The sequence below is a fragment of the Lithobates pipiens genome, unplaced genomic scaffold (assembly GCF_037356315.1).
Source record: "Lithobates pipiens isolate NorthernLeopardFrog02 unplaced genomic scaffold, aLitPip1_a1.2 Scaffold_18, whole genome shotgun sequence".
Lineage (NCBI taxonomy): Eukaryota > Metazoa > Chordata > Amphibia > Anura > Ranidae > Lithobates > Lithobates pipiens.
Genome location: NW_027507758.1, coordinates 621,460,741 through 621,486,808, shown reverse-complemented (window position 1 = coordinate 621,486,808; position 26,068 = coordinate 621,460,741). Strand labels below are relative to the sequence as shown.

The window sequence follows — 26,068 nt, the reverse complement described above, 5'->3', positions numbered from 1 at the left end:
CTTGAGTGTCCACAATAGCTCGATCGCCCGGCCCCTGCACTCTCTGCTCCTCTCACTCTGCTACTTCTTCTCACGCGGAGAGAGAGAGAGAGGAATATCACTCCGCAACACCATAGGGTATGCTGGCCTGGACTTGTGCTGTGTGCGGAGCAGGAGGAGCGGGCGCAGAAGGCGTATTCTTCCGCGCCCGAAATACAACAAATAGTCCCTCCCCTGCAGCCTCATACAGCACAGACTAATCACATCTAATAAAAAAAAAAACTTACCGAACGGGGGTGGGGTTGTGCGGACGATGATCGGTGGAGGAGAATCTTTATTTTTATTTTTTTTTTTTTTTATTTACTTTGCAGTTCAGGTTGCCCGGGCCCCCCCTGCTGGTCAGGCCCGGTACAGCAGGGCCAGTTGTACTGGCCTATCAGCGGCCCTGATGGTGGGGCTTGAACCTGGACTCAGTGCGCAGGCGCCGTTCATCTTCGGAGACCTTCAGCGTCTCCTTGTCCTCCGTACTGCGCAAGCACAGTACAGGGCGGACACTATCCGACGGGGGACAGTATTCAACAGTACACCGGATTAGCCCCCCATATCAAAATTTTTGAAAAAAAAATGTTATGTAGTTTGTTAGATCTTTGTTAGACCATGTTAGATCAACCATTGTTTGCCTTAGATCTCACACAGAAGAAGCAATATTAACAGTTATTTTCTGGGGGGGGGGGCTAACCCGTCATCAGCCCCCCCTTATCAAAAAAATTGACCAAACAGCCATTTTAGAAGCTATTTGTTAGATCCGGTAAGATCAAGTGGTTTTAACATTAGATCTCACATATACTGTTGGTGCTATATAAATCGTTAATAATAATAATAATAAACAGAGACTTATTAAGTGATTATTGAGGGGGGCTGCCCCCCCTTATCAAATTTTCTGCCCAAAAATCATCCAAGCTAATAGATATTCATTAGATCCCGTAAGATCAAATGATTTTAACGTTAGATCTCACATAATTTCAGAGTATTCCACATACAAAAAGAGATATTAGTGATTGAGTGAGCTCACCATCCATCCCTGTCTGTGACTGAAGTCCCCCCCCCCCCCGTTCTCTCTCCTGCCTCTGAGTGAATACACTAAGGTAAATCAGGGTTCTCAGAGCACCCCTTACATCAGAGTTCCCCTTGACACCAGAAGCCACAGTGTTTCCCCTTACATCAGAGTCCTCTCCGTACATCAGAGTTCTCAGTGTTCCCCCTTAAATCAGGGTGCCCAGAGCATCCCTTACATCAGAGTCTGCAGAGTCCCCCCTTACAGTGTAGGGGAACTCAGTGAGTTCAGATGTAAAAGGGGAACTCTGTGGACTCTGATGTAAAGGGGGACTCTTGTTATTAAAGCGGTGTTTCAGCCGTAAAAAAACATTTTCTTAAAAGTCAGCAGCTAAAACAAAAGTAGCTGCTGACTTTTAATAAGGAGACTTACCTTTCCAAGTCGCCTGCAATGTCGACCGCCGAGGCTGACATGTCCCCCGGCTCTCGGGTCCCAGCGCCGCCATCCTCACTAAGGGAAACAGGCAGTGGAGCCTTGCGGCTTCACTGCCCGTTTCCTACTGCGCATGCGCGAGTCGGGCGGCGCTTTGTGAATGGGACACGCTGTTAGGGAACACAGAACACAGCGAGCCCCATTACCCAGAAGACAACGCGGAGGAGGACAGAAGACCGAAGATCACGAGGAACATGAAGAAGGCAGATTAGGAAGACTGTCTAGCAACAGGGATTTCTGGCGAGGTAAAAAAAAAATATTTTTTCAAATGTTTTATTTTTTATTTTTTTAAGAATATTAATGCTCTTTTTTTTTTTTTTTTAGGGTGGCCCTCCACTTTAACTTCATATGATTAGAAATGTTATTTAACCACTTGCTTACTGGGTACTTAAACCCCCCTCCTGCCCAGATCAATTTTCAGCTTTCAGCTGTCGCACGCTGAATGACAATTGCACGGTCATACAACACTGTACTCAAATTACATTTTTATCATTTTCTTCCCACAAATAGACCTTTCTTTTGGTGGTATTTGATCACCTCTGCGGTTTTTATTTTTTGTTAAAAACAAATTATATATATTTTTTTATATTTTGTTATACAATTTTGAAAACTGGTAATTTTTCTCCTTCATTGATGTACACTGATGAGGCTGCACTGATGGACACCGATAGGCTGCACAGAATGGCACCGATGGGCTGCACTGATGGGCACCGATAAGACGGTACTGGTGGGCACTGATGGGCTGCACTGATGGGCACAGATAGGCTGCACTGATGGGCACTGATAGGCGGCACTGGTGTGCACTGAGAGGTGGCACTGAAGGGCATTGATAGGTGGCACTGAGAAGTGGCACTAATAGGTGGCACTGATATCTGGCAGTGATGGGCACTGATAGGTGGCAGTGATGGGCACTGATGATGGGCACTGATGGGTGGCAATAATAGGCACTGATCAACACTGGTATGTTACACTGATCGGCAGCACTGCTAGATGGCACTGATGAGGCACTGATTGGCACCACTGGTGGGCATTGATAGGTGGCACTTGTGGGCATTGATAGGTGGTACTCATGGGCATTGATAGGTCGCACTGGTGGGTGGCAATGGCAGGTGGCATTGGCAGGGCACTGATGGGCACAGTTGAGGGAGATGTGCCTCATTCCTCTTCGGGACCGATGCCCCTTGCACATAAGCCGGTGATCTGCTTTTTTTTCTCCTCGCGCTGTCAGTGTAGTGTAGAAGGAACCCTTTGGTCACCAGAGTCATCAGAGGGAAGACTGCCCCCCTTACAGATCATTAATGTCAGTTGCCACTGAGAGACAAAAATTGTTCATTGCTCAAGAAACCCCTAAAAACCTTTGGAGGAACCCTAGCTGGGAAAGGCTGGACTAGGCAGTAATATATTTCTATCCCCCTTGGTGGGAGTGATGATCACCGTGTTCACACTATGAGATGTTTCTCGGGGCTGCAGTTCCTCTGACCTCCACAAGGTGGTGATCTCATGTCTACATACGAAGACTGAAAGTCTCTATGGACGAAAGGAAGTGATGTCAGGTATAAATAGGAAGTTCCGGGTGAGAGGTGAGTCGGGAGGAAGTAGAGGGGAGACATTGCTGGAAGTGGCAGTAGAGGAGGTAATAAGATCTTATTTTCTATTTACACCCAGTAACCCCCCGTCATGTCCGTCCTCTTCCTCCATAGTCACTGTGATGTCTTTTATCTCCAGCACATGATGATACACACACATATATAGTGTGGAAATCTAGATTAACCCCTTAAGGGGCAGAACATTTCCGCAGCTTACGGGGCCGGAACATTCTCCTAATTTTGGAGATAAATTCTAGTAATATGGTCCTCTAAAAAAAAAAGCAGCACTGATGTAGCGAGGTCTCCGGCCTCCTTCAGGCTAATGAGAACCTCCAGGGCCAGAGATAGCTGGCATCCTTCTGTATGTGGTGGGTTGTGAGGCTTAGTGGGTGCAATGCGGAAGTTATTGGGCGCCAGACACTTCTCTGATGCAAAAGAGATGTTTATTTCTCTTACAAACTTTTATGGAAGGGAAAGAGGGTTAGGGCCAGGACACCCTTAAGTAGTTGCAAGTTCAAAAAGCAGACTCTAAGACTTCAGTAGGCGGACAGCCGTGCAGGGAAAGGCCTCCGGCAAGACGCCACGTCTGTATGTGCAGAAATGCTGTCTCCTATGGCAACAGTCTAACAGTTCTTAACACAAAATGTAACGGCTCCTTTCACTTCTACTACAATCTTTCCTTGTAGTTCTTCAGCCCACTGAGCTCCCGGTCTCTCTCACTAGACCCGTTGATTCACTGCCACAGAATCCATTGAGCTCCTCCAATCTTCACGGTTGTATCCTCAAGTGTCACCCCCACCTCTCTGTTGGGTCCCTAGCTTGGCACTCCAGTTACTTCTCAAGCGTCACCCCCACCTCTCTGTTGGGCCCCTAGCTTGGCACTCCTGATACTTCTCAAGCGTCACCCCCACCTCTCTGTTGAGTCCCTAGCTTGGCACTCCCGATACTTCTCAAGCGTCACCCCCACCTCTCTGTTGGGTCCCTAGCTTGGCACTCCAGTTACTTCTCAAGCGTCACCCCCACCTCTCTGTTGAGTCCCTAGCTTGGCACTCCCGATACTTCTCAAGCGTCACCCCCACCTCTCTGTTGGGTCCCTAGCTTGGCACTCCAGTTACTTCTCAAGCGTCACCCCCACCTCTCTGTTGGGTCCCTAGCTTGGCACTCCCGATACTTCTCAAGCTTCACCCCCGCTGGCCTGCACAGTCCCTGTCTTGACACACAAGGCTGGGTCCCTGATTAGATCACCATCCGAAGTTTTCAGATTCTCCACCGTGTCCGTTCGGTGGGAATACTGCTCCGGTACTTGCTTCAGTTAATCACTGTGGCCCCTGGAAAAAAAGGGGGTTGGTCCCTTAGTGGCGACCGCTTCCCCTCCACCTCTGACAGGTTCTCCGGCTGGCAGAATCGTCACTTCTGGTTGGACTGCAAGCCGCAATCCCAACCCTGCGCTGCTCTCTTGCATCTGGATAGCTCCTCAGACAGCCTAGCAGCCAAATGTGCCCCATCATCTCTGGCCTAGCAGTTTGGGACAACGCGACACACGTCCACCCAGACAGCCGTCCAGGTGGCACTGAACACTGATCACCTGACTCCACCCAAATATATTGGTGCTCTCAGCAGGCCATGGGATTGTAAGAAACCTTTAACCGTTGGCTGAGATACCCATAACGTGACCTTGCGTTGCCCTTCTCTTATCTAGCACCTCCAAGTACCCGGCCACCTAGTGGTAGTAGAGACAAGTGCAACCAGGCAATCAACCAGGGTAACTTCTCCTGCCAAATAAATTTGTGAGGCGCATCCCTGTCTTAACTCCAGGGTACTACAGACAATAGACAGGACAATGACCATACATGGCCTACAAAGGGCAATCATTGCACTACACAGGCTGAAAATGGGCAATCCTTACAATATGCAGCCAACACAATGATGGAGTGCAGGGGTCAGGAGTAAGGAGCATAGAGCCCCTTACATTGCTGGTCAGTTGGAAGAAAATATTCCCCAGCCTGTCATGAAGAATATGTTCTATCATTGGTGTCAGAGGGAGGACAACTCTGAAGGACCTGAGGGCAGTTGAAGAGTTGATGGGGTTCCGGTGGCTAAAATACTCTGGGGGGCCCTGTGAGGGTAGTGGGGTTAAAGGGCTCTGAGGGGGGTGAACAGTTCTGAGAGGGGAGTATAGCTGAAAGACTCTGGGCCCTTGATAGGGTTGGTGGGCAGCAGAGCTCTGAGGGATGAGGAGGTTGTAGGGCTCAGAAGGACTCTAAGGTAGGAAGGCTGGGGGATCTTCTCCCACCTGAGCTTACTGTTCAGGCATTCCTACAGAACTCCTGTTAGGAAAGGAAGGAAACCTTTGCCTTCTTACCATTTCACTGGTCAAATACAATTTCCAAGATACCAAGTGGAATGAAGAGGGTCAGTCCTTCACCCCTTGGTCGGCACTCATTACGTTTGTGCAGTATTGCCTAATAGGTGGATAGGGATCAGTGCTGTGCATCTGGGGGAGGCAGTTCAATATCTTCCCATGACCCAGGCTCTGGCAGTGCCCGGTGCTGGAATTTGGAACCCCAGGAGACCACTGCCACTCGGTACAATGTCCTGGATACTACAGTATACTTGCAAAACCCCTCCCCCTGCTGTCCTCCTATCCACACTGGGCTGTCATTGAAGGGAAAAGAACAGATTCCTCCCCCACCACTCTCAACTCCACTAGCACCATCCTCCTGCTATCCAATCCAATCCCTTCTCTTACTACAGAGAGTGACTTCACTCCTGTCAGTCAGCAGGCTGTCGGTGATTGGAGCCTTGCAACCAGAGTTCTCTCAATTATCCTGATTAGCTGGCAACTCTAGCCAACTGTCAGAAAGTTCCCCTTCCTGGACATCGTGATGATCCCATATTGACCTAAAAGCACCGCCTCAGAGCAAACAGAATACAGAAGGGTTGTATTTATCGTTCCTTGTCCGTAGGTCGAAAACAAAGCAAAACCTGTTCAGAAACAAAACAGACCCAACAGAATAAAGGGAAATTCTGATCTGAATTTCTGTTTTCCCATTGGGGTTAGTGGTTACTAAATGTAAGGCAACCCTCTTATTACCACCCTCACATCCAATTATTGTGTGACCAATGCCATCCAAATAATTCTTACTTTCATTTACCAAAGTTATCCGTCTACAAGGAGACCTGTATCTGTCTATTTCTCCATGGAGGAGTGGGAGTATTTAGAAGGACACAAGGATCTCTACAAGGACGTCGTGATGGACAATCAGCCGCCCCTCACATCACCGGGTAAGAGGAGACTTTATTGTAAAGGAGAGAGCAGTACGGAGGCTCCACCTAGATCCCCCATCATCTGATAAACACATAGAAACAATGTATTCAGTCAGTGTGTGTGTTTCCTACAGATGGATCCAGTAATGGGAACCCACCAGAGAGATGTCCCCATCCTCTGTATTCCCGGGATTCCACACAGGAAGATCACACCATCCCTCATCATCATCAGGTAGATGAGGAACAATCACTGATAGTATTATTAGGATCTGTACATTATCTGCATTGTTACCATTGATTTTTTATTATAAATTCAGAGTGGAGACCTGAGAGATTCTAAAGTTGTGGTTAAAGAAGAGATAAAAGAGGAGGATGATAAGGATGGGATGATGGAGAAGTCAGAGTTTCTAAAAAGACACAAAGATCTGTACCAGGACACCATGGTGGAGTCATCCAGCTACAGAAACCCACCAGAGAGATGTCCCCGTCCTCTGTATTCCCGGGATTCCACACAGGAAGGTCACACCATCCCTCACCATCATCAGGTAGATGACTGACAGTTATCAGTAGTTCTGATTCATACACAACATGTTTGTTATAATTAATGTTTTTAATATCTTTCAGAGTGGAAATCTCTGGGATTATAATATTGTTGTTAAAGAAGAGTATAAAGAGGAGGATGAGGAGTATGGAGTGATGGAGGAGTTTTCAGAAGGACAAAAGGACATGATGGAGCCACCTAATACCAGGAACCCACCAGAGAGATGTCCCCGTCCTCTGTATTCCCGGGATTCCACACAGGAAGATCACACCAACCCTCATCATTACAAGGTTGGTGGGATGGAATATCTAGAATGTGGATTTTTTTATATATCAGAATATTAAAGATTTTCTATTAAAGGTAATGTTTTCTATCCTTCTCTTGGTTTAGGGTGAAGATCTGATAGATATAAAAGTTGAGGTTAAAGAAGAAGAAGAAGAGAGGTATGTGAGGGATGATGAGCAGTCTATGGAGGAGGATGGAATAACGGGGACATTTATAGAGGAGTACACTCCTACAGAGATCAGCACAGGTGGGTCATTAACACTAAATACATTCCTCCACCCATACTGCTCGCTGATTGGCCTAGAGTAGGGCAAGGACCGGGTGATATCGGCCTTTAATCCCCTGGTCACTTTCCTGAGCTGTGTTCCCCGTTCTGTATTCCTCTTGGATAATCTTCCTTTTCTGTACTTCAGACACAATTTATGTTTCTAGACTGGATTCATGGGGATTCTGGGGTTCAGCTGCCAACAAATTTGTTGATATTCACCATAGGTGCTGTTTGACCTAGGCACCTGGTGGGTCTAGTAAGATCTCCGACAACAATTCTCTCAGGGTTACTTGCTCTGTTATTTTCTGGCTGTGCCGGGTAGAGGAATATGTCAGGCAGGGTGGCATACACATGGGCCAAATGTCAATTTATTTATTTTTTTGTTTAACCGTCCGATGTCGCATGTGTATACGGGGCTTAAGAATGAGACTATGTAATTGAAGCTCGAGAGAAAAGGGGCCCAATGAGCCTTTCTAGGAGATAAGCATTTAGCCTCAGACAAAAATGTGAGATTCTTATAGTTGGTCAAAATGAGGATTGGCACAGTAGTACCCTCAAGGAGATGCCTCCATTCTTGAAGATCTAAAGTGATGGCTAGTAATTCTCTGACCCCAATTTCCTAATTGCATTCTGCTGGAGACAATTTCTTACAAAAGGATGCATAGAGCGTGCAGCGGTTGGACGTTGAGAGTAAGGGTAACATAGGATCAGCATGTTCCAGCGCTGGAGCTGTAGTGAAAGCATCCTTGAGGGAATCAAAGGCTTTAATGGAATCCAGGGACCAATTCTGTGGGTTGCTGACTTTTCTGGTCATATCAGTCAGGGGTTTGACCAGAGAAGAGAAATTAACATGTGTTTCCAGGACATTTTGGGCAAGACTTCAATAAGTGACCTGCCTGGCCACAGTAATGGCACAATCTCTCCCTCCTCCTAAGGCCCTCGTTCAGCAGAGAGAGACGTGAAGCCCAGCTGCATCGGCTCTACTTCAGTGGAGAACTTGGGGCCAGGAGGCATGGGAGGTTAGGGAGGCATGGATGGGAAACCAAAGCTCTGAGCCAAAAGTAAAGGAGGCTTAGACAAGCGCTCCTTAAAGGAAGGTCTCTCTCGAAGTCAGGAGTCAATGAGAATGGCGAACGAGATGAACACCTCCAAATTCCTAGGTATATTTTGAGCTGCAATCCCATATTTAATGTTATCAGAGAGGCCATGGGAAAAAAGCCACGAGGGCCTCATTGTTCCAAGCAACCTCTGCTGCCCGAGTATGGTATTCAATGGCGTAATCAGCAGTAGTTCTCGTTCTCTGTGTCATGGACATAAGGCTTTTGGAAGCAGAGGCAGAGTGAGTGGGAATATTAAATACCCATTTCAAAGGATGTTACAAACTCAGGGTTATTCTGGATGGGTTTTTGTGGTTCCCATAGAGGGTTTGCCCAAGCCAAGGCTTTGTGAGAAAGCAAAGAAAAAATTAAGCATTCTTTGCTTCTGTCCGTAGGGAACACCTGGCACAGATTCTCAAAATATATTCCAACCTGGCTGAGAAACCCTCTGCAGTGAGATGGATCACTCCCAAGAGGCTTTGGAAGTGGAGCAGAACCAGTCATACCTCCTACATTGGTAGTATTAGAGGCGGCTGCCTGAACAGAGACTGGATCAGCAGTAGGGATGGCTTAAAACACTGCTTGTACTGGAGCAGCCGGAGTAGGAGGATCCAGATGAGCAGTGCAAATCAGGAGCATTTGTAACGCTATGGCAAACTCATCCATGCAGTGGTCCTGCTCATCCAATCTGGAGAAAATATTACAACTAAGTGGATTGCCTGCATCTTCTGGATTCACGACCCTTGCGTAATGTCAGTAACCATAAACCAGGAGTCAGAAAATGCAGTTAAAATCACACCTTTAATGAAATGGCAAAAAATAACACAGTTCAAGAAGGTAGTCAAAAACTGAGCCAGGGTTTGGAAGACAGAGCGGATAGTGAGACGATCCAGGGGTCAGGAAGCCAGAAGTCAGTGTAGTAAAGAGCAAAAGCTGGAACGGGTATCAGAAGGGAAGTTAGCCAGTCCGAGTCATACACAGGAATACACACTGAACTAATGAGGCAGATAATGGTAACTAGGTGAGTCACTGTGGCTGGTACATAACTGACAGCTGAGCAGCTTCTGTGCACTCAAAGAAAATAGCTGCTCGTAAATAACAAGAGAGCAGCCCTGACATTATTTAAAAAATGTTTTGTACATTACATAATTCTGATACTATAATAGATATAGTATATAACTTATACAATATGTTGTATACTACATAGCCCTGATTTCTGCTCTCTACCCTCTACTATATATACACATAATATGTATTCTCTTTTTTCTTACACCCATTTTATATCTGATGATCTGATTGGAGCACAGATTTTTACATGTTTATAATAATGTGATAACATCCATAAACTTTGGAACCTTTAAACAGAAAGTGATAATGAGGGAGGAGTCAATAACCCAATGACGGTGGTCTTCAAGATCAGTCCAGTCTTTGTCTGGGTTGTCCCCCCCCCCCCCCCCCGCCCCCCATCCTCACTCTCTGACCTCTGGTGGGGCTCAGCCCCACTGTTATTCATGACTAAATCATGGACTAAATAAGGAAGTGCAGGACTTCTTGTGTTGGGAAGATGGCAATGAGTGATAGAGGGGGAGGGGACACTCGTCCTATAATCCCCTCATTACTGTTACTCCTATAAAAGACAGTTCTCGTTGTTTCCTCACTCTCTGACTAAGGTCCATGAATAAAGAAATGATCTGGTAGGAGATCAGAGGACCCATTTACTAGTTACCTTGAGGGGGGAATTGTCAGATCCTCAGAGACAAAGCTGCCTGATGTGGGCGGAGTCCTGGTTTAGGGGAACCAATCAGCTCATGTCTAGTAATAATCTTTTTATCTCTATTTTAGTAGATGGACGGGAGATGAGGAAAACCTCAGAGGATTGTCTCACTTTGTCTCCAGACTGTAAAGTAGAAGATGAGGACATCACACAGTATAGTCCAGGAGAAAACCCGACTACCTCAAATGTCCATCCGGCACCACACAGTGTAGATGGACCATCGTATTCCTCTTATCCTGAGGAACCTCAGACTGTGAGGGACGGTGCAGTTTTCCCAAAAGAGAAGAGGTTTTCCTGTACTGTATGTGGGAAGTGTTTTTCAAAGAATAATCATCTTTCCATTCATCAGAGATATCACACAGGAGAGAAGCCATATTCCTGTCCTGTGTGCGGGAAATGTTTTGTACAAAAATCGGTACTTGACACACATCAGAGGTCTCACACAGGGGAGAAACCGTATTCCTGTCCTGAGTGCGGGAAATTCTTTTCACAGAAATCCCATCTTTACAGACATCAGAGATCTCACACAGGGGAGAAGACACTTTCCTGTCCTGAGTGCGGGAAATGTTTTTCACAGAGATCCCATCTGTACAGACATCAGAGATCTCACACGGGGGAGAAGCCTTATTCCTGCTTCGAGTGCGGGAAATGTTTTTCACAAAAGGCACATGTTGACAGCCATCTGAGATCTCACACTGGGGAAAAGCCACATTCATGTCCTGCATGTGGGAAATGTTTTTCACAAAAGGCACATCTTGACAGCCATCTGAGATCTCACACTGGGGAAAAGCCTTATTCTTGTTCTGAGTGTGGGAAATGTTTTGCAAATAAATCAGATATTGTTGCACATCAGAGATCTCACACGGGGGAGAAGCCGTATTCTTGTCCTGAATGTGGGAAATGTTTTTCAGGGATGCGCAATCTTTACAGGCATCATAGATTGCATACGGGGGAAAAGCCGTTTTCCTGTCCTGAGTGCGGGAAATGTTTTTCGAGGAAGTCCCACCTTTACAGACATCAGAGATCTCACACGGGGGAGAAGCCACTTTCCTCTTCCAAGTGAGGGAATTGTTCCTCGCTGAAGTCCTGTCTTCCTGTACATCGGGGATCCCACACAACCCTCGAGGTGTATTAATGCCTTGAGTGCAGGAAATGTCTTCTATATGAATGTTGCTGGACATCACAGCTCTCATGTGGGGAAGAAGCACACCCTGATATACACCTCAGATATACTCCATGGCTGATCTTCATCATGTAAGGAACAGTTCATAAGGAGATCAGAGATCACCAAAGACATTCATAGTAGCTTATAATGGGACTTACTTAAAGACTAATAATTTGTACATATAGGAAATTACAGTAACTAAAAAAACAGCCAGGATTTGTCAAATGCCTGTCACATTCATCCAACAATCTTTTTCTGAATAGACCCGCTTGTTTTTTATTTCCTCAGTCGTGGTTTCATACTAATAACTGAGATCGTACTGATGGGTACAGTAGATGAAGGATTAATGATGTTGCTGTCTGTTCTGTAAATTCCCATCATGTTCCTATTATCTGAGTTTGACTTGGAATGTATTTACTCGCTAAGAAATGTTTAAGCTAAATAGATCAGTATGGCTGGATTGTTATGGGAACACTTTGACTTGTACCTATTTTCTAATTGAAAACAATTGTGAGATTGTACATCATATGGAGGTAAGCATGTTTTCTAGAATTGTTCTATTTTCTCTGTAACCAAACACTAAAATGTAATCCATCCTACTTTCATATTGCATAAAACCAAGGGCGATCGCCCATATTAAATGAGTATATTTTGATCTCACCCTGTGAGCGGGTCAATCTGTACTTCCGGGATAGTGGTGGGGGAGGCATCCAGCTGTCCGGTTCAAGTCCCCAACAGGCCTGGTGGCAGCGTTGGGATGCAAGATTATCTAAGGCAGTGGTCATCAACTCCTGTCCTCAGGGCCCACTAACAGGTCAGGTTGGCAAGATAACTGAAATACATCACAGGTGATATCATTTGATGCTCAGTGTGTCAGCCTGCAGTCGGCATCTCCCTAAGGTAATACATAAAACCTGGCCTGTTAGTGGGCCCTGAGGACAGGGTTGATGACCACTGATCTAAGGTGAGTGAATTGTACCTGGTTTTTCGCTCGTTCTATCACCTCTGCACTGATCAGTTTGCAATAGAAGAAAAGAAATTGGTTGGTTCTAGGGGCAGGATTTGTTTGGTAGGGACCAGAATCTGTTTAGCTGTATTAGCACAGATTGGAGATTTGTTTAAATAGAAATCAGGTGGCGCTCTGCGTTTTTTTTTTTTTTTTTGTTTTTTTTTTTTTTTAGATTTGTTTCATCAAGTCAGGTTTACCTTGCGGAGGCACCAAGCCACGTTCGGCTGATGGCTGGATAGCTCCCACTGCTGTATGTTACTTGTATTATATGCTGCATGCTTAAACCCATTTTAAAATGTGCACACATGTATGATATTTATATGTGAATGTGTGCTCTGACACTGCACTCTTGTGGTTGACCGGATTGATGGATGCCCTCCTGTACCTTTTTTGTATTGAACTGTACTGTAATTGTGTAAAACAGAGGGGGGGGGGGAGTTTGGGACTTTAAATGAAGCACAACATGGTGCTTCCATCCCGATAGTCAGTAAAAACTGTAAAGGGGGTTTGGGACTTTTAGATGAAGCAATTGTATAGTAAAGACAAACTGTAAATGAATAATATATAATTGAAGACATTCATCTAGAATCATAAAGAATATAATTTATTTCATATACATATATACTGCACATAAGGCCTGAACATAATGAGTAAGATAATATAATCAAAACGATATAAGATCAAAGTCAAATAAATAAGTAAATAGAAAAGGAGAAAATGATTTTGAAAAATTATAAATGCTATGGCGAAAAAAATGCCACAGCAACGGACCCAAAACTGGCATATGCACCCACAGGGTATATACAGATCTATTGGCTAATCTAAGGACAATATCATAAAATGTTGATAAAAGCAGGGTAGGGATCAATCCATATGGAATACAACTGTGTCATCAAGTATAGCTTGACGCGTTTCGTGGATTTTTCCACTCATCAGGAGCAAATGCACCAGAGATTCCTATAAAGGTATATAAGATATATTAATATTTAAAATAGAATTATACAAGATATTATATGTCAATTTGATATTGTCCTTATATTAGCCAATAGATCTGTATATACCCTGTGGGTGCATATGCCATAGTATTTATAATTTCTCAAAATCATTTTCTCCTTTTCTATTTACTTATTTATTTGACTTTGATCTTATATCGTTTTGATTATATTATCTTACTCATTATGTTCAGGCCTTATGTGCAGTATATATGTATATGAAATAAATTATATTCTTTATGATTCTAGATGAATGTCTTCAATTAAATATTATTCATTTACAGTTTGTCTTTACTATACAATTGCTTCATCTAAAAGTCCCAAACCCCCTTTACAGTTTTTATGTACTGTAATTGTGTTGTCTCCCCCTATACATTGTAAAGCGCTGCGTAAACTGTTGGCGCTATATAAATCGTGTATTATTATTATAATAATAATAATAATAATGTCTCTGTAACAAGAGGCTTGACAGCCGATCTCAGAGAGTAGCGGGTCTAAAAAGAACACACATGCACATAGGGATAACAGGAAAAGAAGTCATTTGTTGCGATGGCTTCTCCGCATCGTTTAGTGCTATGTACACACGATCGGACATTCCGACAACAAAACTGTGTTTTTTTTTTATTTTTATTTTTTGTTCAGATAGATGTTGGCTCAAACTTGTCTTGCATACACACAGTCACACAAATGTTGTCGGAAATTCTGAACGCCTTGACGTACAACACGTACGACGTGCCGAGAAAAATGAAGTTCAATAGCCAGTGCGGCTCTTCTGCTTGATTCCCGAGCATGCGTGGACTTTTGTGCATCAGAATTGTGTACACACGCTCGGAATTTCCGACAAAAAGTCTTGTTGGAGGAAAATTTGAGATGCTGCTCTCAAACAGCTGTTGTCGGAAATTCCGACAGCAAATGTCCGATGGAGCATACACACGGCCGGACAACAAGCTCAGATCGAACATTTGTTGGAAAATCCTATCGAGTGTACGGCCCAATAGAGTGGTTAATGCTTGATTGGAAATAGGCTCTCAAGGTAGTAAAAATGCTCCTCCAGTTTATGGAGAAAATTTGTCATCAACAGGTTATCATGTGGACCCATGGGTTTCAAAGTTGGGGGGGCTGGACGCGGGCTTTGGGGAGTTATGATCCCTTTTCCCCGGAAAGATCAAATAAAGAGTTCCATATAGATATTGTGAAGGGTCTGTGTCTTGGTAACAAGGCTGCTTTTCCATCCTTTGGACCTGATCCTGGGTGGGATATGAGAGGAGGAGGTTTAAATTGGTTGAATGTTCCTCTTTGGTGGAAGGCAATGCCTCCACCAGAAGATAATACCAAGGGAAAGAGAGAGAAGGTGCAGCCCAGTCCCAGTCCGCCACAGCCCAGCCCAGAGTCTGAGAGAACGACATTGCCTTTTCCTCATACTAACCCCTTCTATACTCTGGCACGGGTATATTCTCCTGGATATAGTCAGATCTGTCCTAGTTTGGGTGGAACTGACTCAGATGTTTTACTTGCAAGACATCTGTTCCCTACTGCCTCGGGCCCCTCAAGAGCAACGGGACATCCTGCTGCTGGCACACGTGGTGGTCCCACCACCACTGGGCCAGGACCAGGAAGAAGGGATAGATGGTGGTGCCCTAGCCAGCGGAGGAAATTCCTCAGACCCCGATGAAGCACACCTAGAAATACAGAATAGAAATGTTAACTAAAATAGTTGACTGTCAAACTGAAGAGGTTAAAATGAGCTGTGTGGCTGGGGAGACGGGTGCCGGTGGGGGGAGGGAGCACTGTAGCCTTTATTTCTGGGGCACGGGTTCAGATCTCAGGACCACCCGCCTAGCAAGGAAGCAGGGAAAGCTAGTGAGGAAGTACAGTTAGAAGCCCCCCTTGTATTTTAATCAGAAGGGGATTTGTTTTAAGACCTTTCTCATTGGAAAGGCACAGCTCCATTTTATTTTTTTATTTTTTATTATTTATATATTTTTTTTTTTATAGACAGTACCCCTTTGTCGCAAGAAGGGATTGAAGGTATCAGAATTTTGGTGCAATCTTTCCGGCAGCAAAGGCTAATAAAGGAGTGATATCTCCATACAATGCTCCCATAAGTTCTGTGCCTAAAGCAGATGGTGCTTACAGATTTGTACAGGATTTGAGAGCGAGTAGTAGTTTTGTAGTACTGATGGGCCCAATTGTCCCAGATGTATCGTCGTTGATTGTCTCTATACCCGACAGTGCCAGAGTTTTCCTGTCATTGATTTAAGTAATGTTTTTTTTTCCGTCCTTGTTGATGAGACATAACTGCTTTATGTATTTTTCCTTTTTTTTTTAAAGACCCAGTATACCTGGGCCATTTGCCTTAAGGCTACGTTGACTAGCCTGTAATCTACTCAGTAGCGCGCCGCGAGACTCCACGCTCATGGTCGGCTGAAAACGGTTCTGTCCTCCTTCAGTATGTCAACGACTTACTATTGTGAAGTCCTTCCCCTGATGGCTTTTCGGTTAGACACTGTTGGTTTTGTAGAATTGTCTGTGTAAAGAGGGTCATAAGGTCTCCCAGGCCAAGGTCCAGCTCTCTCTCTCCTACAGGTTGAGTATTTGGGGTTCACACTCGCCCCCAGGGAATGCAAAATAAAGCTCTGCAAGGGTTACAGCTGTCGTGGGAGTGACATGCCCACTAAACAAGACATGCTGTTCTCTTCAGGTACGATTGGTTACTGCCGCCAATAGATACCTGACTGTTTTTGACAACATACTCAGTATTTTGACAGAAGCCCTGGACCTGGTGACTTGGGATGATAAGAAAATATATGTTTGTACAAGGTTAAGAAAACTGCAATGGTTATTGCAGTGGTTTTTGGGACTCTTTGTGCGTTGTAAACCATTTGTACACAAGGGACAACTGTTAAGCCATGGCAGCCGTCCTAGCCCACAGGAGTAAGCTGAGACCTGTAGTCTTTGTTTTCCAAAGTCGTTTCAGTTCTGGTACAAGACATGCCGTGGTCCGCGCCACGGGTATTGAGATGTCAGCCACGATACCTCTGTGGCATGCTATATATTTACATACGTCACACTAGGTATTATTTTTGTTTAAGAATCTGAACACTCAATCTATGTCTGCTCTGAGGCTCACTGGATATGAGATTATTCTTCTCTCCACTGAAGCTCTGACCGTTCGTTTTGCTTCACCCGCCTCAGAACCGGCTCCTATTCTGAATACCATGTTTGGTTTGAAGGGAGAGGAAGATGAGGTGGTGGAACAACATGAGTGTATAGAAGTTATGCATTCTATGACCTCACTGAGGTCTGATTTTAATGTCCATGTGCAATTCTAATGTGCTTGATGGTTTATGTAGATGGTTCAGGCCCTATGACAACATGTATTATGTAGGTTGCTCTGTGGTTATGCTCTCTGATGTTATTCTGGAAGCCAATCCATTTAACCGGTTCCCGACGCTCACGCAGATATACTGCGGCACAATGGCTCTCCTGGGAGAAATCCCATACGGGTACGTCCTTCCCCTTTTCAGCCACCAGAGGGCGTGCCGAGGCATGGCGGGGGGCCCAATGCACATGGTTGGCAGGCATGATCGCGTGCACAAGCGCCAGCACAGGGATTTGTGCGTGTTTGTGTCAGAAGAGACATGTTTGTTCCTACTAAGTAGGAACAGCGATATGTCTCCACTCCTATTCAGCCCTATCCCCATATAGTTAGAACACACTTAGGGAACACCCATTTAACACCTTGAGCGCCCCCTAGTGTTAATCCCTTCACTACCAGTGACATTTACACAGTAATCAGTGCATTTTTATAGCTCTGATCGCTGTATAGATGTCAATGATCCCAAAAAGTGTCAATGTCATGTATGTCGTAGTGTTGCTAAAAATCGCAGATTGCCAGCATTACTAGTAGGAAAAAAATAATAATAAAAAATGCCATAAATCTTTCCCATAGTTTGTGGACACTATAACTTTTTTGTGCAAACCAATCAATATATGCTTATTATTATTATTATTATTATTATTATTATTATATATATTTTTATATATATATCTATATATATATATATATATATATATATATATATATATATATATATATATATATATATATATATATATTGGCCTAAACTGAAGTCTTTTTTTTATAGGGCAAAAAATAAAAACCGCAGAGGAGATAAAATGCCACCAAAAGAAAGCTCTATCTGTGGGCAAAAAAAATTGTTTGGGTACAGCGTTGCATGACGGCGCAATTGTCACTTAAAGCGACGCAGTGCCAAATTGTAAAAAGTGCTCTGGTCAGGAAGGGGGGTGGGGTAATCTTCCGGGGCTGAAGTGGTTAATGTCCTGTCTGCACAGGTTGCGGAAGCTGGTGAACTTAACAGGAGCTTGTCAACTTTTTGAGGGACAACAGGTAAAAATTTACATAGACCCCCAAATATGCTCATGTACCTGTCCGTGATCTTGGTGGAATCTGGTAGCAGTGAGGTTTTGTGGCAGCGGATGGCAATTTTCCATTCTGCTCTTATAAATAATCTCTAATGCCCCGTACACACGATCGGAAATTCAGCCAGCAAAAGACAGATGAGAGCTTTTGGTCGGAAAACGCGACTGTGTGTATGCTCAATCGGACTTTTGCTGGCGGAATTTCCTGGCAGCAAAAAATTGAGAGCAGGTTCTCAATTTTTCGGTCGGAAAAAGTTCCTATCCGAAAATGCATTTCCGATGCGCAAAATTCCTATGCATGCTCAAACAATTCGAAGCATGCTTGGAAGCGTTGAACTTCATTTTCTCGGCTCGTCGTGGTGTTGTACGTCACCGCGTTCTTGACGGTCGAAAGTTCCGAGAACTTTTGTGTGACTGTGTGTATGCAAGCCTAGCTTGAGCGGAATTCCGTTGGAAAAACCATCCAAGATTTTTCGGACGGAAATTTCGCTCGTGTGTACGGGGCATTAGAAGTCCTTCAGCTAGCCATCATTCACTTTAGGGCACACACACAAGAGATTCTGTATCTCTGGAAAATGCACTGGCAGATCAGGCTGCAAAAGAGGCCTCACATTGTGTCACAAGAACATATGTTACAGACACTGCAGACTTTTGCAGCAAAGGAATATCTTCTGTATTGTCCCTCCATAAGGTTTGGAGATGACTCCAGAAGGTGTCCTTGCCAAAGGGGGGAGGGTAGGCATGCTTAAAGTAGTGCCCATTTTTTATTAGCCCCAATATTTTGTATTATGTACAATATGAGCATTTGTAGATTGAAATATTTGTTAGTAATTGTAGATGATTTTTCTAAAGTGACCGGAAGCCTTCACCTGTAATAGGGAATATGCTAAAATAATGGTAAAGATATTAGAAAGCCCTTGTACACACGGTCTGACAGTCTGACGGAAAATGTCCGATTGGACCGTGTTGTCGGATAATCCGACCGTGTGTGGGCTCCATCGGACTGTTTCCATCGGAATATCTGACCGACAAAGTTTTAGAGCTGGGCTATAAAATTTTCCGACAACATGGTCCAATCGGACTTTGTCCGATCATTTGTAGAGAATTCTGATCGGACAAAGTGGCACGCATGCTCAGATCAAATTCCTAGACCAAAGCTATTGGCTACTAGCCTGAACGTAGTCCCGTCGTAACGAAATAACGTCATCACGTTACGAACGATCGGATTTTCCGACAACTTTGTCTGACTGTGTGTATGCAACACAAGTTTCGGACAAAATGCTATGGATTTTGTTGTCGGAATGTCCGACCGTGTGTACAAGGGCTAAGAGAAATCATACCAAAATGGGACTGTCCATTGCGGATCAATTCAGACAGTGGACCAGCTTTCATTTCTAAGGTATGTCAGGAACTTGTATGGCAATGACCGATTGAGTAGGAGTTCCGCATTCATTGCCACCCGCAAGGTTCTGGTATGGTGGAAAGGATGAATAAGAACAATTGGGGACAAGATTAGGAAGGTTGCAGGAGGCACATTTGCCAAATGGGAAATTTTGCTGCCAGCAATACTAGTGGGAAATAGGGATGAGCCGAAATTCGCCGATTTGGTTCGCATCAGAACTTGCGAACCGGCAAAAAATGTGTACGAACACCGTTAAAGTCTATGGAGCAGTGAATTTAAGAATGCTTATAGTGAAACAATAGAAATGAAATATTCCTTTAAATATTGTGCCTGGGGGTGACCTTAGTATGCCTGTAAAGTAGCGCATCTCTTTCCCGTGTTTAGAACAATACCACAACAAATGAAATTTCTAAAGGAAAAAATGTAATTTTAAACCTGCTCGCGGCTGTAACGTATTGTCATATCCTGGCAATATCGATAAAAATCATTGAAAAAAACAGCGCGAGTTTCCCCCCCCCCCCCCCCCCCCACCAGTCCATTTCCAGGCCCTTCAGGTCTGGTATGGATTTTAAGGGGAACCCTGTAAAAAAAATGGAGTGGGGCCCCCCCCCAAAATCCATACCAGACCCTTATCCGAGCAAGCAACCTGGCAGGCTGCAGGAAAAGTGGGGGGCGAAAGAGCGCCCCCCCCCTCCTGAACCGTACCAGGCCATATGCCCTCAACATGGGGAGGGTGCTTTGGGGTCCCCGCAAAACACCTTACCCCCATGTAATGGGGACAAGGGCCTCATCCCCACAACCCTTGCCCTGTGGTTGTGGGGGTCTGCGGGTGGGGGGCTTATCGGAATCTGGAAGCCCCCTTTAACAAGGGGGCCCCAGGTCCTGGCCCCCCCATGTGAATGGCTTTCGCATACATTGTATTTGTTATTTTCTATAGCGCCCTGTAAAAAATCCATGGGAGTTAAAATGAGAGTAGTTTGCAGGTCTGAGCATGCTCAGTTGTGCTGGCACCTAGTTGTACAGAGATGGGGAATTTATCTCTTCTCAGACTTTTAAATATATTTCAGTGTTTTTTCCACACAGTGTAAAAGCAGATTATCTTTAAACAATATACTGCATATTTCAGTTCTATTTAGGCAATTTAACGTATTTATCAGTGTATAAAGTTTAGGAGGGAAGTTTAAGGAAAAAAAATTACATTTTAAGTGTCCATCTGCAGCCTTGCCCAGTGTCCATCTGCAACCTTGGCCAAATATGCAGCATGATCGTTTTTTCAATTATTGAGCTGCTGAGATACACAGAGCTGGTTGTCCTGTGTATTCGGCTCCTCTCGCAGTCCCGCCCCTTGGCCCGGCTCCTACGATGGACACAACACCGGTCCAATGGTGGGACGTAAAGGCTAGGAGGCGGGACTGCGAGCGGAGCCGTGTACACTCGGCTCTGTCTTTTTCGGCAGCGCTCGCTCCGCATATAACATGCACCCACGATTTTCCCCTGATTTTAAGGGGAAAAAAAGTGCGTGTTATACGCCGATAAATACGGTATATCGTGCTCTAAACATTATTTCCATGTGCACTACTCCAGGTTTTAGCAGAGTACACACGGTCGGAATTTCCGACAACAAATGTTCCATGTGAGCTTGTTGGAAATTCCGACCGTGGGTAGGCGCCATCGGATATTTGCTGTCGGAATTTCCGACAACAAATGTTTGAGAGTTAGATGTCAAATTTTCCGACAATGAAATTCGGGAAATTCCGATCGTGTGTACACAATTCCAACGCTCAAAATTCCACGCATGCTCTGAATCAAGCAGAAGAGCCGCATTAGCTATTGAACTTCATTATTCTCAGCCCATTGTACGTGTTGTACGTCACCGCGTTCTTGGCGATCTGAATTTCCGACAACATTTGTGCGACCGTGTGTAAGCAAGACAAGTTTGAGCCAACATCCGTCGGAAAAAAACAATCACGGTTTTGTTGTCGGAATGTCCAATCATGTGTACGCGGCATAAGGGTTTGGGTGCTATTTGTTTTTTTTAGGGAGCTATAGTCTATTTGAATTTGGGAGTATTTTTTTCACCAGCGCTATAGTGAATAATTTTTTTAAGCGTTAATTAGTGCTGCGGCGCCATAGTAAATCACCCCCTTAGTGTTTGTTGTATTTCCTGCAAACCTGTACTTGACCTGATTTGACTAACGATTTCCTGAAGGTCATTGGGGGGGGGGGGGGGGGGGGGGTTCTGAGAGCAGCCACAATCTCAGTAAATTGGAGCTGGCCATAGTGAAAGGTATTGATGAGCCTAATGTACTCAGTTTCAGCCTGGGTTACTTTTATCCATACTGGACTCTTGTCCAAAATGAGGGTCTGGTATAGCTGCTAATAGGGGACTCCAGTGGAAACAAAATCTAAATTGTGTGTAGTTTCCCCTAAAAAATACACACCAGACCTTTATCCTTGATGGGCATCAGGTATGGATGTCAAGGGGGAAATTCACATAATAAAAGAAAAATGGCCTACCCACATTCCATATAGGGTTGCCACTTTTTTTTCAAGTCAAACCCGAACACTTTAGCGGCACACAGGATATATTTTGCTATTAAATAACATTTTTAATCATATGAAGTTAATAACAAGAGTTCCCCTTTACATCAGAATCCGCAGAGTTCCCCTTTTACATCTGAATCCACAGAGTTCCCTTTCACTGTAAGGGAGGACTCTGCAGACTCTGATGTAAGGGAGAACTCTGGGCACTAACATAAGGGATGTTCTGAGAACCCTGATTTAAGAGGGAACACTGAGAATTCTGATGTACAGAGAAGACTCTGATGTAAGGGGAAACACGTGGCTTCTGGTGTAAAGGGGAACAATGATGTAAGGGGTGCTCTGAGAACCCTGATTTGCCTTAGTGTACTTACTCAGAGGCAGGAGAAAGAAGGAAGGAGACTTAAGTCACAGACAGGGATGGATGGTGAGCTCACTCACCCCTTTGCACCTCTCATCCAGATGTCTCTGAGGCTGCTGGCCTTCAAATTTCCAGCCCAAACATTTCTTTTTCTGAGGCACATTGCTGGGGATTGGAGTGTGGACAGACACAGAGGGGGAGGGGTAGGGGTGTTGAGGGCGGGGGGGGGTTGTTAGTGCTATGCTTTGGGCAGTATGAAGGAGTATAACACACTCTCAGATAGGACAAATGGAGCCAGCAACCCTGCTGGGAAGCCATGGTCCTGTCTAAATAATATGTCCGGGTTTCAGGTAGTCTGAAACCCGGATGCATGATTCCAAACCCGAACTGTCTGGGTGAATCTTGGACAGGTGGCAATACCATACCATACCCTTATGTGAGCATGCAGACCAGGAACGGGAGGGGTGGCCGCATGTGCCCACCCCTCTGAAGCATGCCTGGCTACATACACTCAACATAAAATGTGTATCTTGCAAAGGGCCTCTTTCCCAACAGCCTGGGGTTCCCTTGGTAGCGGGTTTGTTGGAAGCCTTGGATACCCCCCCCCCCCCCAAGTGAATGTGTAAGGGGTACGTACTCCCCGGGAAAGAATTCAGAAATAAATAATGTCAATAGTAAATAATGACATCACCTAAACCAGCCGTCATTAAATGGCGGCCCGCGGTCCGAGTCCGGACCGAACGGAGCTTCTGCCCGGACCGCCGTGCCGCCAGCATACTACTAAATTGAAGCAATCACTGGTTTGCTGGGACCGCGGGTTTCCCCAGCAACCAGTGATGCTGCGCGCATGCGCCCGCCCCCTGCTCCTGGCCGCGTCTCTCGAAGCTGAAGAGAGACACGCTCACGGGCAGTAGGGGTGTGACGTCACATGCGCGCCCCGCCCCCCTGCTGCCCGCGGTTCCCTATTCCCGGGTCCATCCGAGAGCCATCCTTGCCAGGCCATTTCAGTTGTGCCCTCGCTCCTGCAGTAAAGGTATGTGGGCACATTATGGATAATTCATTCGTTTTTATTGCGCACACTGTTGGGCATATTTTAAGGGGCACACCGATAGGTATATTATTAATATGCACAATGCTGGGCTTTTTTTGTAAGGAGCACATGGGTATATTTTTTGTGCACACTGATGGGCATGTTTTGTTAAGGTGCCCCTTAACAAAATATGCCCATCGGTGTGCACAATAAAAATATATATATTTTTAATGTGCACATCAATGGGAATATTTTGTTAAGGGGCACGCTGATGGGCACAACAAAATGTGCCCTACAAAATATTACCATCGATGTGCACATTAAAAATATACCCATCAGCGTGCCCCGCAAAATAAAATTTGTCCATCGGAGTACCCCTTAACATAAAAGGTGCCCATCAGCGTGACCCTTATTTTATGTTAAGGGGCACGCTGATAGGTATATTTTTATTGTGCACACCGATGGGCATATTTTGTTAAGGGGCACCTTAACAAAACATGCCCATCAGTGTGCACATAAAAAATATACCCATGTGCTCCTTACAAAAAAAGCCCAGCATTGTGCATATTAATAATATACCTATCAGCATGCCCCTTAAAATAAAATGTGTCCATCAGAGAGCCTCCTAACATAATAGGCGGCCATCAGTGTGACCCTTATTTCATGTTAAGGGGCACGCTAATGGGCATATTTTATTTTAAGAGCAACACTGATGGGTACATTTTATATTAAAAGGGGCACTCTGATGGGCAAATTTTAAGTTAAGGGGCGCGTTTTGTTGTGTCCATCAGAGTGCCCCTTAATATAAAATGTGCCCATCAGCGTGACCCTTATTTTATGTTAAGGGGCACCCTGATGTGCACAGTTTATGTTAAGGGGGACTCTGATGGGGACATCTGATGTAAGGGGACACTCTGACAGGAATGCCTGATGTAAAGGGGCACTGTGGTGGGGCACTCGATGTAAAGACGCACTGTGATGGGGGCACCTGATGTAAAGGGGCACTGTGATGGTGCACCTGATGTAAAGGCGCACTGTGATGGGTGCACCTGATGTAAAGGGGCACTGTGATGGGGGCACCCGATGTAAAGGGGCACTGTGATGGGGACACCCGATGTAAAGGGGGCACTGTGATGGGGACACCCGATGTAAAGGGGGCACTGTGATGGGGACACCTGATGTAAAGAGGGCACTGTGATGGGGACACCTGATGTAAAGGGGCACTGTGATGGGGCACCTGATGTAAAGGGGCACTGTGATGGGGACACCCGATTTAAAGGCGCACTGTGATGGGGGCACGCTGATGGGCATATTTTATTTTAAGAGCAACACTGATGGGTACATTTTATATTAAAGGGGCACTCTGATGGGCAAATTTTAAGTTAAGGGGCACATTTTGTTGTGTCCATCAGAGTGCCCCTTAATATAAAATGTGCCCATCAGCGTGACCCTTAACATAAAATTTACCCATCAGCGTGGCCCTGATTTTATGTTAAGGGACACCCTTATGTACACATTTTATGTTAAGGAGGACTCTGATGGGGACACCTGATGTAAAGGGGCACTGTGATGGGGACACCTGATGTAAAGGGGCACTGTGATGGAGACACCTGATGTAAGAGTACTGTGATGGGGACAATTGATGTAAAGTGGCACTGTGAAGAACACACATAATTTAAAGTGCACTATGATGGGCACACCTGATCTGGTGGGAACACCTGATGTAAGGAGGCACACTTATGGTGACACCTAATGTAAGGGGGCACCTTTATATAATTGGGCACTCTGATGGTGACAAATTATATAAGGGGGCACACTGATGGGAAACACCAGTTGTAAGGGGGCTTTCCATTGCAGAAACCTGATGTAAGTGGGCACTCTGACAAGAATACCTGATGTAAGAGAGTACTCTGCCTTTGGCAACAGATTTTTGGGGGTAGTCTGATGGGGCACCCAATGTAATGAATTACTTTAATAGGGGCAACTGATGTAAGGGGGAAAACTAATGGGGACATTTACATTTACAGAATATTACCAAAGTGTGTGGAGGAAACTGTAGCAAAAGTGACAGAGAGCATGGCTTGTGCCAAGAAAAGGAAGATAGACACTGAAAACCGAGTCTTCAAAGATGAATGGACAGACCAATATATGTTCATTCTTCCTGTGGGAAGTGTAAAACCAGTTTGTCTCATTTGTTGCGAAACCGTTGCGTTAATAAAAAGTAGCAATATGAAGCGTCACTACGTAACAAAACACAGTTCGTTTGCACAAACATATCCACAGCATTCCGAGGTGAGGGCACGTAAAATAACGGAACTGAAAGCCCAGTATGACAGATCTACCAAAGTCCTCTCACATACATTTACAGCACAGCAGCGTGCAAATCAATGTTCACTTAAAGTAGCATGGATTTTGGGGCAACACAAAAGACCATTTACTGATGGTACATTTGTAAAGGAGTGTTTGAATGCTGTTGCTGAAACGTTACTTGAGGGTAAACAAAAAGATGAGCTGTGTGGAAAAATCAACCAGATCCCACTGTCAACGGCAACAAAAAAGACTGAAATATTAACAGAGGATGTTTTGGGACAACTTGATGCAGCGATTCAGAGTGCAATATGCATTTCTTTAGACATTGATGAATCAACAGCTATAACTGATAATGCCCAGCTTTTGGTGTATGTAAGATTTTTTTACAAAGAAACAAAAGAACTTTGTGAGGACCTGTTAGGCGTAACACCACTTGAGACGCACACAAGAGGACAAGACATATATGAGGCCA

The 26,068-nt window shown here is 44.9% G+C and overlaps 2 protein-coding genes across 3 annotated transcripts in view; one reads left to right on the top strand and one right to left on the bottom strand.

Moving 5' to 3' along the window:
• LOC143989470 (uncharacterized) overlaps window positions 1-26,068 on the bottom strand; it is a 313,492-nt gene that overhangs the window by 35,973 nt on the left and 251,451 nt on the right. The gene's annotated exons all lie outside the window — the stretch shown is intronic.
• On the top strand, window positions 3,093-12,168 carry LOC143989462 (uncharacterized). The gene is made up of 7 exons (XM_077489593.1): window positions 3,093-3,158; window positions 6,272-6,396; window positions 6,513-6,610; window positions 6,696-6,923; window positions 7,003-7,209; window positions 7,310-7,451; window positions 10,412-12,168. The coding sequence occupies exons 2-7, from the start codon at window positions 6,312-6,314 to the stop codon at window positions 11,404-11,406; spliced, it is 1,755 nt and encodes a 584-aa protein (XP_077345719.1). The 5' UTR covers window positions 3,093-3,158; window positions 6,272-6,311; the 3' UTR covers window positions 11,407-12,168.

Bases quoted from the DNA above. Each gene is read 5' to 3' on its own strand.
- LOC143989462 (XM_077489593.1), top strand. From the start codon at position 6,312: ATGGAGGAGTGGGAGTATTTAGAAGGACACAAGGATCTCTACAAGGAC. The intron at 6,397-6,512 runs GTAAGAGGAGAC...TGTTTCCTACAG, and splicing joins GCCGCCCCTCACATCACCGG to ATGGATCCAGTAATGGGAAC. The intron at 6,611-6,695 runs GTAGATGAGGAA...TTATAAATTCAG, and splicing joins CCATCCCTCATCATCATCAG to AGTGGAGACCTGAGAGATTC.